The 11,921-nt window shown below is 41.5% G+C and overlaps 1 protein-coding gene across 1 annotated transcript; it reads right to left on the bottom strand.

Annotated features, from left to right (window-relative positions):
• Window positions 1-661: 661 nt before the first annotated feature.
• LOC114256926 (transketolase, chloroplastic) lies at window positions 662-10,762 on the bottom strand. Its single transcript, XM_028196613.2, has 7 exons — window positions 10,111-10,762; window positions 3,592-3,682; window positions 3,382-3,487; window positions 2,952-3,234; window positions 2,709-2,857; window positions 2,474-2,627; window positions 662-1,972 (listed from the first exon to the last, which is right to left on the bottom strand). The coding sequence occupies exons 1-7, from the start codon at window positions 10,597-10,599 to the stop codon at window positions 1,013-1,015; spliced, it is 2,232 nt and encodes a 743-aa protein (XP_028052414.2). The 5' UTR covers window positions 10,600-10,762; the 3' UTR covers window positions 662-1,012.
• Between the last annotated feature and the right edge of the window lie 1,159 nt (window positions 10,763-11,921).

Raw genomic sequence — 11,921 nt, 5'->3', positions numbered from 1 at the left:
AATATATATATATATATTTTTTAAAAGAAGTGTTCTGTATTTTTTGCGGTACTTGGTGTATATGAAAAACTGAATTTCTTAACATAATAGATCTTTTTGTAAGGATATATTTCAAATTTGAGGATGAATTTTATAAAATTTTAGGAGATTAAGCTATTTTAGATGGATTAATAACAAATTAATACCACCCCACAAGGCTCCTTAATCACCAACTTAAAAGGGTAGACTCCATTGTATGAACCAATCACAATCATTGTTTAGAGACACCGACGGAACATGGAATAATTAGGGAACCAAAAATCCTAGGGTTTCTTGAAATGATATATAGTTGCATATTCTGTTTTAAGAATTTTTATGTATCAAGAACAAAAGTAGGAGGGAGGATATTCTTCTTCCATCAAATAATGCAACAAAATGGATAAGTGGACAGTGATGAGAGGGCTTCAGCACCCACTTGTGGTTCCAACTGCAACTAGATTAAATCCCAGCCACACATTGATTTTTCAATGCACTTTTAGTGCTTCACATCCCCTCTAAATTCAGATTAAATCAAAGAATTTTTGTTCCACAACCATCTGTTCGACCTATCCCTCACATCTGATGGAAAGTTCTGAAATAGAAAGCACAGAATCAGAACAAATACTAAAGACCCCCAAAAATATATGTTGGAAACTTCTCATGAACAGTCTTTTCAAAACATTGCAAAATCCAAGTTACATCCAATGGGAGTCTTGAAGACCTTTAATTCCACTAATAATCTCCAGAACTCCATTGAGAAAAAAACATATCAGACTGAAAAATAAGTAGAAACAGGAAAATGAGAAGGAGAAAAACTCGATTTCTTATTCTTGTTAATTCAAGTCTCATTCTTATTAATCCCAGTGGCGTTTTACCTTTTTATGCACTCAAACCTGTCTTCCCCGGTTTTCCTGCACTGACAACTCAGATTTTCAGAGAGCAAAGCCATTCCCATAATTCCATCGAATTCAATATGTAAAAAACTCACACACGCCTAACATAATGTTTTGGCAGCTTCAATCACAGCCTCCGCAGTAATTCCAAACTCCTTGTATATCTTTCCTGCCGGGGCACTAGCTCCAAAGCGGTCGATCCCAATTGCCTTGCCCTCGCTTCCAACAATCCTCGCCCACCCAAATGTCGATCCAGCCTCGATACTGACCCTAACAGAAACATCAGCTGGAAAAACACTTTCCTTGTATGCATCAGATTGTTCATCAAATAACTCCCAACAAACCAACGACACAACACGAACGGTCTTTCCACTCTTCCTGAGCTCATCTCCCGCTTTGGCAGCAATTTCTAACTCTGAACCGGTTCCAACCAAAATAACATCTGGCTTATTAGCCACAGAATTGTCTGAAATGATATACCCGCCTTTCTCTACTCCTTCAATTGATGTTCCCGGAAGATTGGGAAGCTTTTGCCGGGCGAGAGCAAGAACAGAGGGTCTCTTTCTGTTAAGAACCGCAACCTTGTACGCACCAGCAGTCTCATTGCCATCAGCTGGGCGGAGCATTAAAATATTTGGCATGGCCCGGAAGCTTGACAAGTGCTCTATGGGTTGATGGGTCGGTCCATCCTCTCCCAACCCAATTGAATCGTGAGTCATCACGTAAATAACTCCGGCTTCACACAAGGCAGAGATCCTCATGGCTGCTCTCATGTAGTCAGTGAAGACGAAGAAAGTTGCACAGTAGGGGATGAGTCCAGGGCAATGGAGAGCAATGCCGTTGCAAATGGCACCCATACCGTGCTCCCTAACACCAAATCGAACGTTACGTTCCTCAGGGGTGTGCTTTTGGAAGTCACCGAACATTTTTAGTAATGTCATGTTGGAAGAAGCAAGATCTGCACTGCCACCAAGGAGCCCGGGAAGAACTTTTGCAAGGGCATTAAGGCACTGCTGGGACAGATTCCGGGTGGCATCAGCAGGACTATCTGGTGTATAAGTCTGGCAAGAAGAGATAAATTGAGCTTGAGAATGACCATATTCATTCATAACTGATGTTACTTGGGCTCTTAAATTAAATTAAATACCCGTGTTGGACACTAGACACTTGGACAAAGGTGTGAGATATATGTCTGGTACCTCACATTTAACACTTCTTATATATTTGTATTTAAGATTATCATTATATGTATATATTATTGTATAATTGTTATAAAATGAGTAAAATGCATTTTTGACAATGTATGTTATATATAACATTATTTTATCTTACATAATGAATTAAAAATATAAAAATATGATCCTTTTTTCCCTAGTCCAGGTATACTAAATTTTGAAATTTGATAGATCCAATCTCTGGATTACGCACCCGTACCCGACACCATACCTAGTCCATGTAACATAGTTCATAACAAAATTTTCTCATTTTATTATTGTCACAATCATAAATAGCACACAAAAGTGTTAATGAGGAATATTATAAGCAAATGGAACTCCACCTACCGGAAGTGCCTTTTCCCAACCAGCAGGCAATTCACCGTTAATAAGAGACTTTAACTCTGTTGCTTCTTCTTTGTACTTCTTCTCATACTCCGCAAACTTGGCATTCCATTCAGCTTCAAGAGCAGCTCCATCAGGGACATGGCGACTCCAATGCCTGTCAGTTGCAAGAAGCTCAATGTGAGATCTAGGCTCTTATTCAAGGGAACATTAAATGCAACCTTGTTAATGATATTACTTCTTAACATCCTCGGGCACATGGAATGGCTCATATGGCCACCCAAGATTACTCCTCGTGGCATCCACCTCTTTAGCACCCAAAGCGCTTCCATGCACACTGTACGTGTTTGCCTTGTTTGGGGACCCATAGCCAATGGTAGTTGTTACCTGTAAATGAAAATTTTATAAAGCATAACACAATTTTGGAAAATAACAGCTGAGAAAACTTTCAAGATTTATAATATCAGGTGGGAAACAAGACCTTGATTAAAGTAGGTCTGTCTTTGACAGTCTTAGCTTCTTTGATGGCAGCACGAATGTCATCATATCCAGTGTTTCCATTTTTCACCCATATGACATGCCACCCAAATCCCTCAAAGCGCTTCTCAACATTCTCGGTAAATGCAATTTCTGTGTCTCCATCAATGGAAATGTGATTGTCATCATAGAATGCAATCAGCTTGCCGAGTCCCCAGTGTCCAGCAAGGGAACAAGCTTCATTTGCAATTCCTTCCATTTGACAACCATCCCCGGTTATTACGTACCTAAGAAAACACCGGTGCCATTACATCAAATACCCTAAGCTCTATGCAGTAAAGTAGAGAAAGAAAGAATAAGTGAAAGTAATAATAATAGCAATCTCCATTTAAATATACAGCAGGACATAGAGAATAGCAAGCAAGACGTTTTACGTGTAGTGATCAACAATCTCATTGTCGGGTTTGTTGAATCGAGCAGCCAAATGCTTCTCCGCCATGGCCAGACCAACAGCATTAGCAATGCCCTGACCAAGGGGTCCTAGACAAGGAACACGGAAATGCAAAATACGATGTCAGCATATAAGAATTTTTTTACATATGCTGACAATGATTTAAGTTGGAGTACAAGGAATATGGGCTAACCAGTCGTGACTTCAACACCTGGTGTCTCAAAATTCTCGGGGTGACCAGGTGTTTTGCTTCCCCATTGACGAAAAGATTTCAAGTCTTCTTCCTGTATTTTTTTTATATTTATTTTAACAAGAAACATAATGAGTGCAAAATGTTAAATGATATGATTCCAGAACAACAAGAGTGGAGAAATTAAACGCAAAGCCACTTAAAAGTGTATTAAGCAATTCAGACATCCTTACCGTGTCGAGCATTAACACAAAAATGGTGGACATGACAAAAATATCACTGTGTTCTCGCTTCTTGATTAACAAAGAGCTACACGAAGGAATACATAAAAAGCTGAAACTAAGGATATGTTTATAGATTCAAACAATATCCTAAGATCTTTCATTTTGCTATTTCTTCACTTGAGTTTATATTCACCAATTGTTTGGTCCATTTGCTTCTTCCAAGCCCCAATTTGTTTGAATTGACACTTTACTATACAATTTTTGAATGCCAAAATTGTTGATTTGTTTGCCTTAATTGGCTATAATGCACCAAGATATATCGACTTTTGTGTATTTCAATTTTATGGGCAATTGAGTCGAAACCAAATTTTTACACAATTTGATTCAACCTCCAGCAATCAGTCACTCGACCGCAACCGAGTCAAGTTTAGGCAAGTAGCATATTATTCAAACTTAGTTTAAAAACTTAATGAACTTTAAAAATGTGTTCAAAGTCTTTCGAGTCTGTTAGAATAGCTTTAGCTTTATCATTATTAATTTAGCTTTATCATTATTAATTGTATAGCTTTATGATAGACTAGCTTTAGCTTTATATTATTAATTGTATAGTTTTTGCTTTCGGTGGTAATGGTGGTATCCAATGCCCATTTTTCTCTCTATAAAGAGAGACTTCATTCTCTTTGTAAATCAATCAATACACAAACATTTCAGAGTCTCTCTGTCACTCTATAGCTTCTCTCACTCTCTCAAACTAATCTTTCATGGTATCAGAGCCCAGTGTTACATTTCTGGCAATTTTCGATTTTGGTGTTTAGTCCCGTACACAGTGGCATACATCAAATCGCTCGGAATTTTCTCACGATTCCAACGGCACCTAGCCCGTTCTCAGAACACCCTCCACGCGCCCACACGCGCCGCCTTTACCTTCTGCGCGTCACCAGCTCCGCCACCACTCTCACACGCGCCCGCACGCGCCATCTGTTGCCACTCACCTCCGCCACGCGCCTCCACGCGCCCACACAACCGCGGCTGACGTCAGCCCTGCCACTCCCGTACGCCGCGCCTGCTATTGTGCGCCTTTCGTGCGCCGCTTCACTACATTGCACCCGCGTGCGCCAAAACGGCTATTGTGCGCCGCGCCTGCGCCTGTTCGCTACCGTGCGCCGCCGCCTTTCTGCTAACGTGCTCCTCCCTGCACTCTGCTAACGTGCGCCGCTGACATCATCGCTGACATCATCTCTGTCCAGCAGCCTTTTCTGGCTATTTTCGACCTTCCGGACTCACTGGTACACTCAGTTTTACCAAATTTTGCTCCTACAGGTCTCTTCCTGTTGCTTTAATCCTACTTAACTAGTATTATGGATCGTCTTGACACCTCCCATCCCATTTCCGTTATTCTGAATGGTTCAAACTATGTTCTGTGGGCCCAAGCCATGTCTTCCTTTCTTAAAGGCAAGAAGCTCTGGCGAATTGTCACCGGGGATGTGACTAAACCAGTCAAAGACAGTGCCACTACTGAAACTCCTGTTCATACTGCTACATATGAAGACCGACTTGAGGAATGGGACAGTAAGAATTACCAAATCATTACCTGGTTTCGTAATACCTCTGTTACCTCTATCAGTCTTCAATTTGGCCGGTTTCAGCTTGACTCTGTAACTACTCCTGCGAAAGACATCTGGGATTTTTTGAAAGAACGATACCAGACTACTGGTCTTGCCCATCAATATCAACTTCAGAACCAACTTCACCGCATGCGCCAAGAATCCACTCAGTCCATTAATGACTTCCTTTCTCAAATATACTCTGTTTGGGATCAGCTTGCTCTTTCAGAACCAACCTGGCATGACCCCGAAGATGCAGTTTTATTTACTAACCATCGCAACCAGCAAAGGTTGGTGCAATTTCTCATGGCTCTTACCCTCTCTTTTGAGCCCGTATGTGCCTCTCTGCTTCATCGCCATCCCTTGCCCACTCTTGAACAAGCCATTTCTGAGTTGCTATCAGAGGAGACTCGTCTAGGTACTCTTCAAACTCATCATGTGGACTCTGTTCTTGCCACTCCTCCGTCCCGGCCATCATTTACCCAGCGGACAACTGTTTGCCTCTATTGTCAGAATCGGGGCCTTCCTTCAACCCATCTCCTGGTCAATTGCCCCGTCAGATCCTGCCGCTACTGCAACAAACTTGGTCCTGGTCATCTGCAACAGGATTGTTTTCGCAATCCATCTCGCTCATCCTCCAATAGCCACTCCTCTCGCGGTGGCTCTTCCCGGGGAAGTTTTCATCGTTCCGGCAACCAGTCTCATCACACTGCTACTTCTGCTTCCGGGAATCAGTCTTATCACACTGCTGCTGCTGCTTCCGAGAATCAGTCTCATCACACTGACACTGCCCCCTCTGCAGGGTTCTCTGAGTCACCTGCTCCATCTACCCCTCACTTTTCTCCAACGGATGTAGAGGCCATGCTCAAACAACTTCTCTCCTCATCTGGTACACCTCCTCCTACTGCTTTGTCTGTAATCCCAAGTAACTCTTCTTGGTATTTTGACTCTGCCTGTTGTAATCATATGACCTCCAGTTCTACTATCTTTTCTTCCTTATCTTCATCTCCTCATATTCCCTCAATACATACTGCTGATGGTTCCCTCATGTCTGTTCGTCATGTTGGTACTGTTTCCACCTCTTCTTTATCTCTACCTCACGTTTATCATATCTCTGCTCTTACCTTAAACCTTATTTCCATTGGTCAATTATGTGAACTTGGTCTAACTGTCACCTTTTCTGCTACTGATTGTTTGGTACAGGACCCTCAGACAGGGCAGACTATTGGGATCGGCCGTAAGCGTGGACGTCTCTATGAACTCATTCACCTTCATGTTCCTGCCTCTCCTCAGATTGCTGCTCCTACATCTACTTCCTTATTATCTCCCTTTCATCTTTGGCATTGTCGCTTAGGGCATATTTCTGTTACTCGTTTAAGGTCTTTGGTTTCTAGTGGACAGTTGGGTCATGTAATTCCCGATAATTTCGATTGTATACCCTGTCAACTTGCCAAACAACCTACTTTATCATTTAATAAGAGTACTTCTGTTTCTCTTGCCCCTTTTGATCTTATACATTCGGATATTTGGGGGCCCTCCCCTACTACTACTATGGGGGGATCCCGCTATTTTGTTGTTTTTATTGATGATTTTTCCCGGTTTACTTGGCTTTTTCTCATGAAAAATAGGTCTGAACTTAAACACATTTATTATCGATTTGCACAAATGGTTCACACCCAATTCTCCAAAACCATCAAAATTTTTCGCTCTGACAATGCTATGGAATATCGGGATTCAGATTTCCTTTCCTTTCTTCAGCATCATGGTACACTGCCTCATCGTTCCTGTGCTGGCACGTCCCAGCAAAATGGCCGCGCTGAACGGAAACATAGGCATATTCTTGACACTACTCGCGCTCTCCTTCTCTCTTCTTCCTGTCCTGAACACTTTTGGGGCGAAGCTGCCCTCACTGCTGTTTACACTATCAACTGTGCTCCTACCCCTGTCATCCATAATCAAACTCCCTTTGAACGTCTGCATGGCACTCCCCCTCCTTACGCCAATCTCCGGGTTTTTGGCTCTGCTTGTTTTGTTCTACTTCAATCCCATGAACACACCAAGCTTGAACCTCGCTCTCGTCTTTGTTGCTTTCTTGGGTATGGCATTGAACATAAAGGCTTTCGCTGTTAGGATCCTCTCTCTAAACGTCTTCGTATCTCCCGCCATGTCGTTTTCTGGGAACACCAAATGTTTTCCTCGCTATCCTCCTTTCACTTACCCGGACTTTCCACTACTGCACTGTTTACTAATCCTTCCATCGATCTTTTCTCTGCTGAATTTGATACAGGTTCCTCCTCCATCGAGACGCCCTTGCTCACCCCTGATCCTGTCCAGCCTGCTCTACCTGAAGGTCTACCTCTAGTTGCCACACCTCCTTCTCCACCGACTCTTCCTCCCACCGATCCTCCTACGGGTCGACCCCGCCGGGTAACTCAACCTCCTATCCATCTTCGTGATTATATTGTTGGATCTGCTGCCTTCTCTACTTATGAACCTACCTCCTATCGTGAGGCTTGTACTAATCCTCTTTGGCAGCAAGCTATGACTGATGAACTCCATGCCTTGGACAAAGCTCATACTTGGGATCTTGTTGATCTTCCTCCTGGCAAGACTGCGATTGGCTGCAAATGGGTTTACAAAATCAAAACACATTCTGATGGCTCTATTGAACGCTACAAAGCTCGTCTTGTTGCCAAGGGTTTCAACCAAGAATATGGCATTGATTATGAGGAGACATTCTCTCCTGTTGCTCGGCTTACCTCTGTTCGCAGTTTACTTGCTGTTGCTACTGCTCGCCACTGGGGGCTCTTTCAGATGGATGTCAAAAATGCTTTCCTCAATGGTCATCTTCTTGAAGAGGTCTACATGCAACCCCCACCTGGGTCCACTTTTCAACCTCATCAGGTTTGCAAACTACAGCGTGCTCTTTATGGTCTCAAGCAAGCGCCTCGTGCTTGGTTTGCTAAGTTCAGTTCTACCATTCATGACTTCGGATTCACCTCTAGCTCCTATGACTCTGCTCTTTTTATACGGACTACTTCTCATGGTACTACTCTTCTTCTTCTGTATGTGGATGATATGATTATCACTGGTGATGATCAAGCTGGTATTCTCCACCTCAAACAATTTCTCCACCAACAGTTTGAGATGAAGGACCTTGGTACTCTTAACTACTTCTTAGGCCTTGAAGTCTCTCATGATTCTACTGGTTCCTATTTGTCCCAGGCCAAATAGGCATCCGATCTTCTGGCTCGAGCTGGTCTTACTGATTGCAAAACTGCCTCTACTCCGGTTGATCCTCAGATTCGTCTCACTCCTCTCGATGGGACTCTTCTCTCTGATGCTACTCTTTATCGCCAGCTCGTCGGCAGTCTTGTCTATCTCACAGTCACTCGTCCTGACATTGCCTATGCTGTTCACATTGTCAGTCAGTACATGTCGGCTCCTCGCACTCCCCACTATACTGCTCTACTCCGTATCCTTCGCTACCTCAAAGGCACTATGTTCCATGGTCTTCACTTCTCGGCTTCTTCCTCTCTTGACCTCCGTGCCTTTTCCGATGCTGATTGGGCTGGGGATCCTACGGATCGACGCTCCACCACGGGCTTCTGTTTCTTCTTAGGGGATTCTCTTCTTGCTTGGCGTAGCAAAAAACAATCCCTCACTGCCCGCTCTAGCACCGAAGCTGAATACCGAGCTCTTGCTGATACTACTCAGGAACTTCTCTAGCTTCGCTGGCTCCTTGCTGATATGGGTGTTTCTTCATCTGCTCCTACGCCTCTCTACTGTGACAATCAGAGTGCCATTCAGATTGCTCACAATGATGTTTTTCATGATCGCACCAAACATATTGAGATTAATTGTCATTTTATTCGCCAGCATGTCACCTGTGGCACTGTTCATCTTCTTCCTATTGCTTCAGTCGATCAACCCGCTGATATCTTCACTAAGGCTCATCCTCCTGGCCGCTTCAATGATCTTGTTTCCAAACTCAACTTGGTTGATGCTTTCCCTCCTTGAGTTTGCGGGGGGCTGTTAGAATAGCTTTAGCTTTATCATTATTAATTTAGCTTTATCATTATTAATTGTATAGCTTTATGATAGACTAGCTTTAGCTTTATATTATTAATTGTATAGTTTTTGCTTTCGGTGGTAATGGTGGTATCCAATGCCCATTTTTCTCTCAATAAAGAGAGACTTCATTCTCTTTGTAAATCAATCAATACACAAACATTTCAGAGTCTCTCTCTCACTCTATACCTTCTCTCACTCTCTCAAACTAATCTTTCAGAGTCAATCTCAAACGAGTTTCAATCAAAATGATCACAAGTCGAGCTCAATTAGTTTGATTTCTTATATTGTGTATAAACTTATGTAGCTTAGCTAGGAAAATTAACAAATTTGAAAATATATTCAAAGTCCACTTGTTTATATAATGAACTAATCACAAACAAGTTTTTAACGAGCCAACAAGCCAGACAATTGTTCCCGAGATCCAAACTTGGAAAAAACACAAATAACCAATACCCATAATCAAAACAAACAAACCCAATTCACAAAAACAATAACAAAAGCAAACCCAATCAACAACACCCACAATTCACGCCATCCAAAATCAAAACAAACTCAAACTCAAACAACAAACAACTAGATAGAGAGAGAGAGAGAGAGAGAGAGAGAGAAATGTAGAGTACCTTGACACTGTCGTAGCCAGCGAGGTGTAACAGAGCATACTGCAACATACAACCGTGTCCAGCAGAGAGCACGAAGCGATCGCGATTGAACCAATAAGGGTTTTTGGGGTTGTACCTCATCGCCTCATCGTACAACACGTGGCCCACCGGAGCAAAACCCATGGGCAGACCAGGGTGACCCGAATTCGCTTTCTCCACCGCATCGACCGCGAGGAATCGGATCGTGTTGACGGATTTATCGACCAATGCGAATGCGGTGTCGTTCTTATTACCTAGAGTTTGTAGCTCCGACCTGACAGTGGCGGCGCGTGATCCGAAGCGGTTGTTCGCGGGTGTGAAGGCGCGTGAAAGAGAAGGCCTGAGGAGGCGGGTTTGGGTGGTTGGTAATGAGGTGAGCTTGAAGCCAGGGACGACAAGACGATCAGAGTGTTGTTGAGTTGTCGACCCAGAGAGGAAGGCTTGGGAGAGGGAAACAGAGGAAGCAGCCATGGCTAGAGAGAGAGAGAGGGAGAGAGAGAGAGGTCGACTATGTTTCTCTCACTATGTGTGAACTAATATATATTATTATATACGAGGTTGGTTGGTGAGAGAGAGAGAGAGAGAGAGAGAGAGAGGGGGAGAGGGCAACAAAATTTTGAACGTGGGGTTTTTCAGGTGAGGTGAGGTAGGTGTAGAGTAAAAATTATTTTTTGCTCCAAGATATCATGTGGTCATGTTTTTAGCAAATTAGGATCGATCATGTTTCCTTCTGTTTTTTAATTAATCAACATGAAATCTTAAATCTTATTACTTTTATCAATCACAGTACAATTGAGACATAGTTATACTTTAAAATTATCAAACTAGAGTATCAATATCAGGCTCTTTAAAATATTAGTCAAATTATAATTTAGTTAATCACTGCATCAAACTTTATATTTTAACTCAATTTTATTAAAATATTTGTTATTCTTTTTTTATAATTAAATTGATGAGTTATCAACTAAACAATTCTTACGTTTTACAAAATGTAAAATTGTAAATAAAAAAAAAATACTGGGCGCTGACTGGTTGACCGGCCAGACTTCCGAGCGGACATCCGGTAACACTATTGTAACGATGAATAGTGTCTCGCTTGTTGTAACAAGTTACTGTAACACTCGTAAATTAGCGACCTACTGTAGCGAGATTGATAAAGGCCTGTTTTTTATGAATAGTATCATTAAACTAGCTAAAAAATAACTTTAGCTAGTTTGATGCGGATGCTCTTACTAGGTCAATTATGACAAATGACAGTTAGATTAAGATGATTTTATTTTAAAATATTTACTTGGGAACCTTGTAATATTGTCAAGTATCATTTTGATCTCTTAAACTTAAAAATTATAAAATTAAATCTCTTAATTATCATCATATATTACATACACTTCTTTCGTCTTGCCAATCATGCAGATTTGTTTGTGATGATCTAAATAAGTGTATTTTTTTGTCTTTTTATGAAAAGATGTGCAGAAAAGTAGAGATGTGATGCGATGCGATGAAAAAAAGATAAAAAGATGGATTATATAGGGGATGCCAAACCACCAAGATCACACATCATAATTTTTATTATTTTATGATAAAAATATTCTTTAATAATGGATTGATTACACAAAAATCTCATAAAGTATCATTTTACCTTCCTTAATTCTCATGAAATAGCACTTTATTCCTTAAAGTATCATAAAGTGTACCACTCTATTTTCTAAATTATAAATGAGTACAATTAGACTATTTTAATATTAAAATAAAATGTCATGCTTACAATGCCATTAACAAAAATAATGAAATCA

The sequence above is a fragment of the Camellia sinensis genome, chromosome 1 (assembly GCF_055761805.1).
Source record: "Camellia sinensis isolate YWXY chromosome 1, ASM5576180v1, whole genome shotgun sequence".
NCBI lineage: Eukaryota > Viridiplantae > Streptophyta > Magnoliopsida > Ericales > Theaceae > Camellia > Camellia sinensis.
The sequence above is the reverse complement of the archived record's forward strand: the minus strand, read 5'-3'. Positions and strand labels throughout refer to the sequence as shown.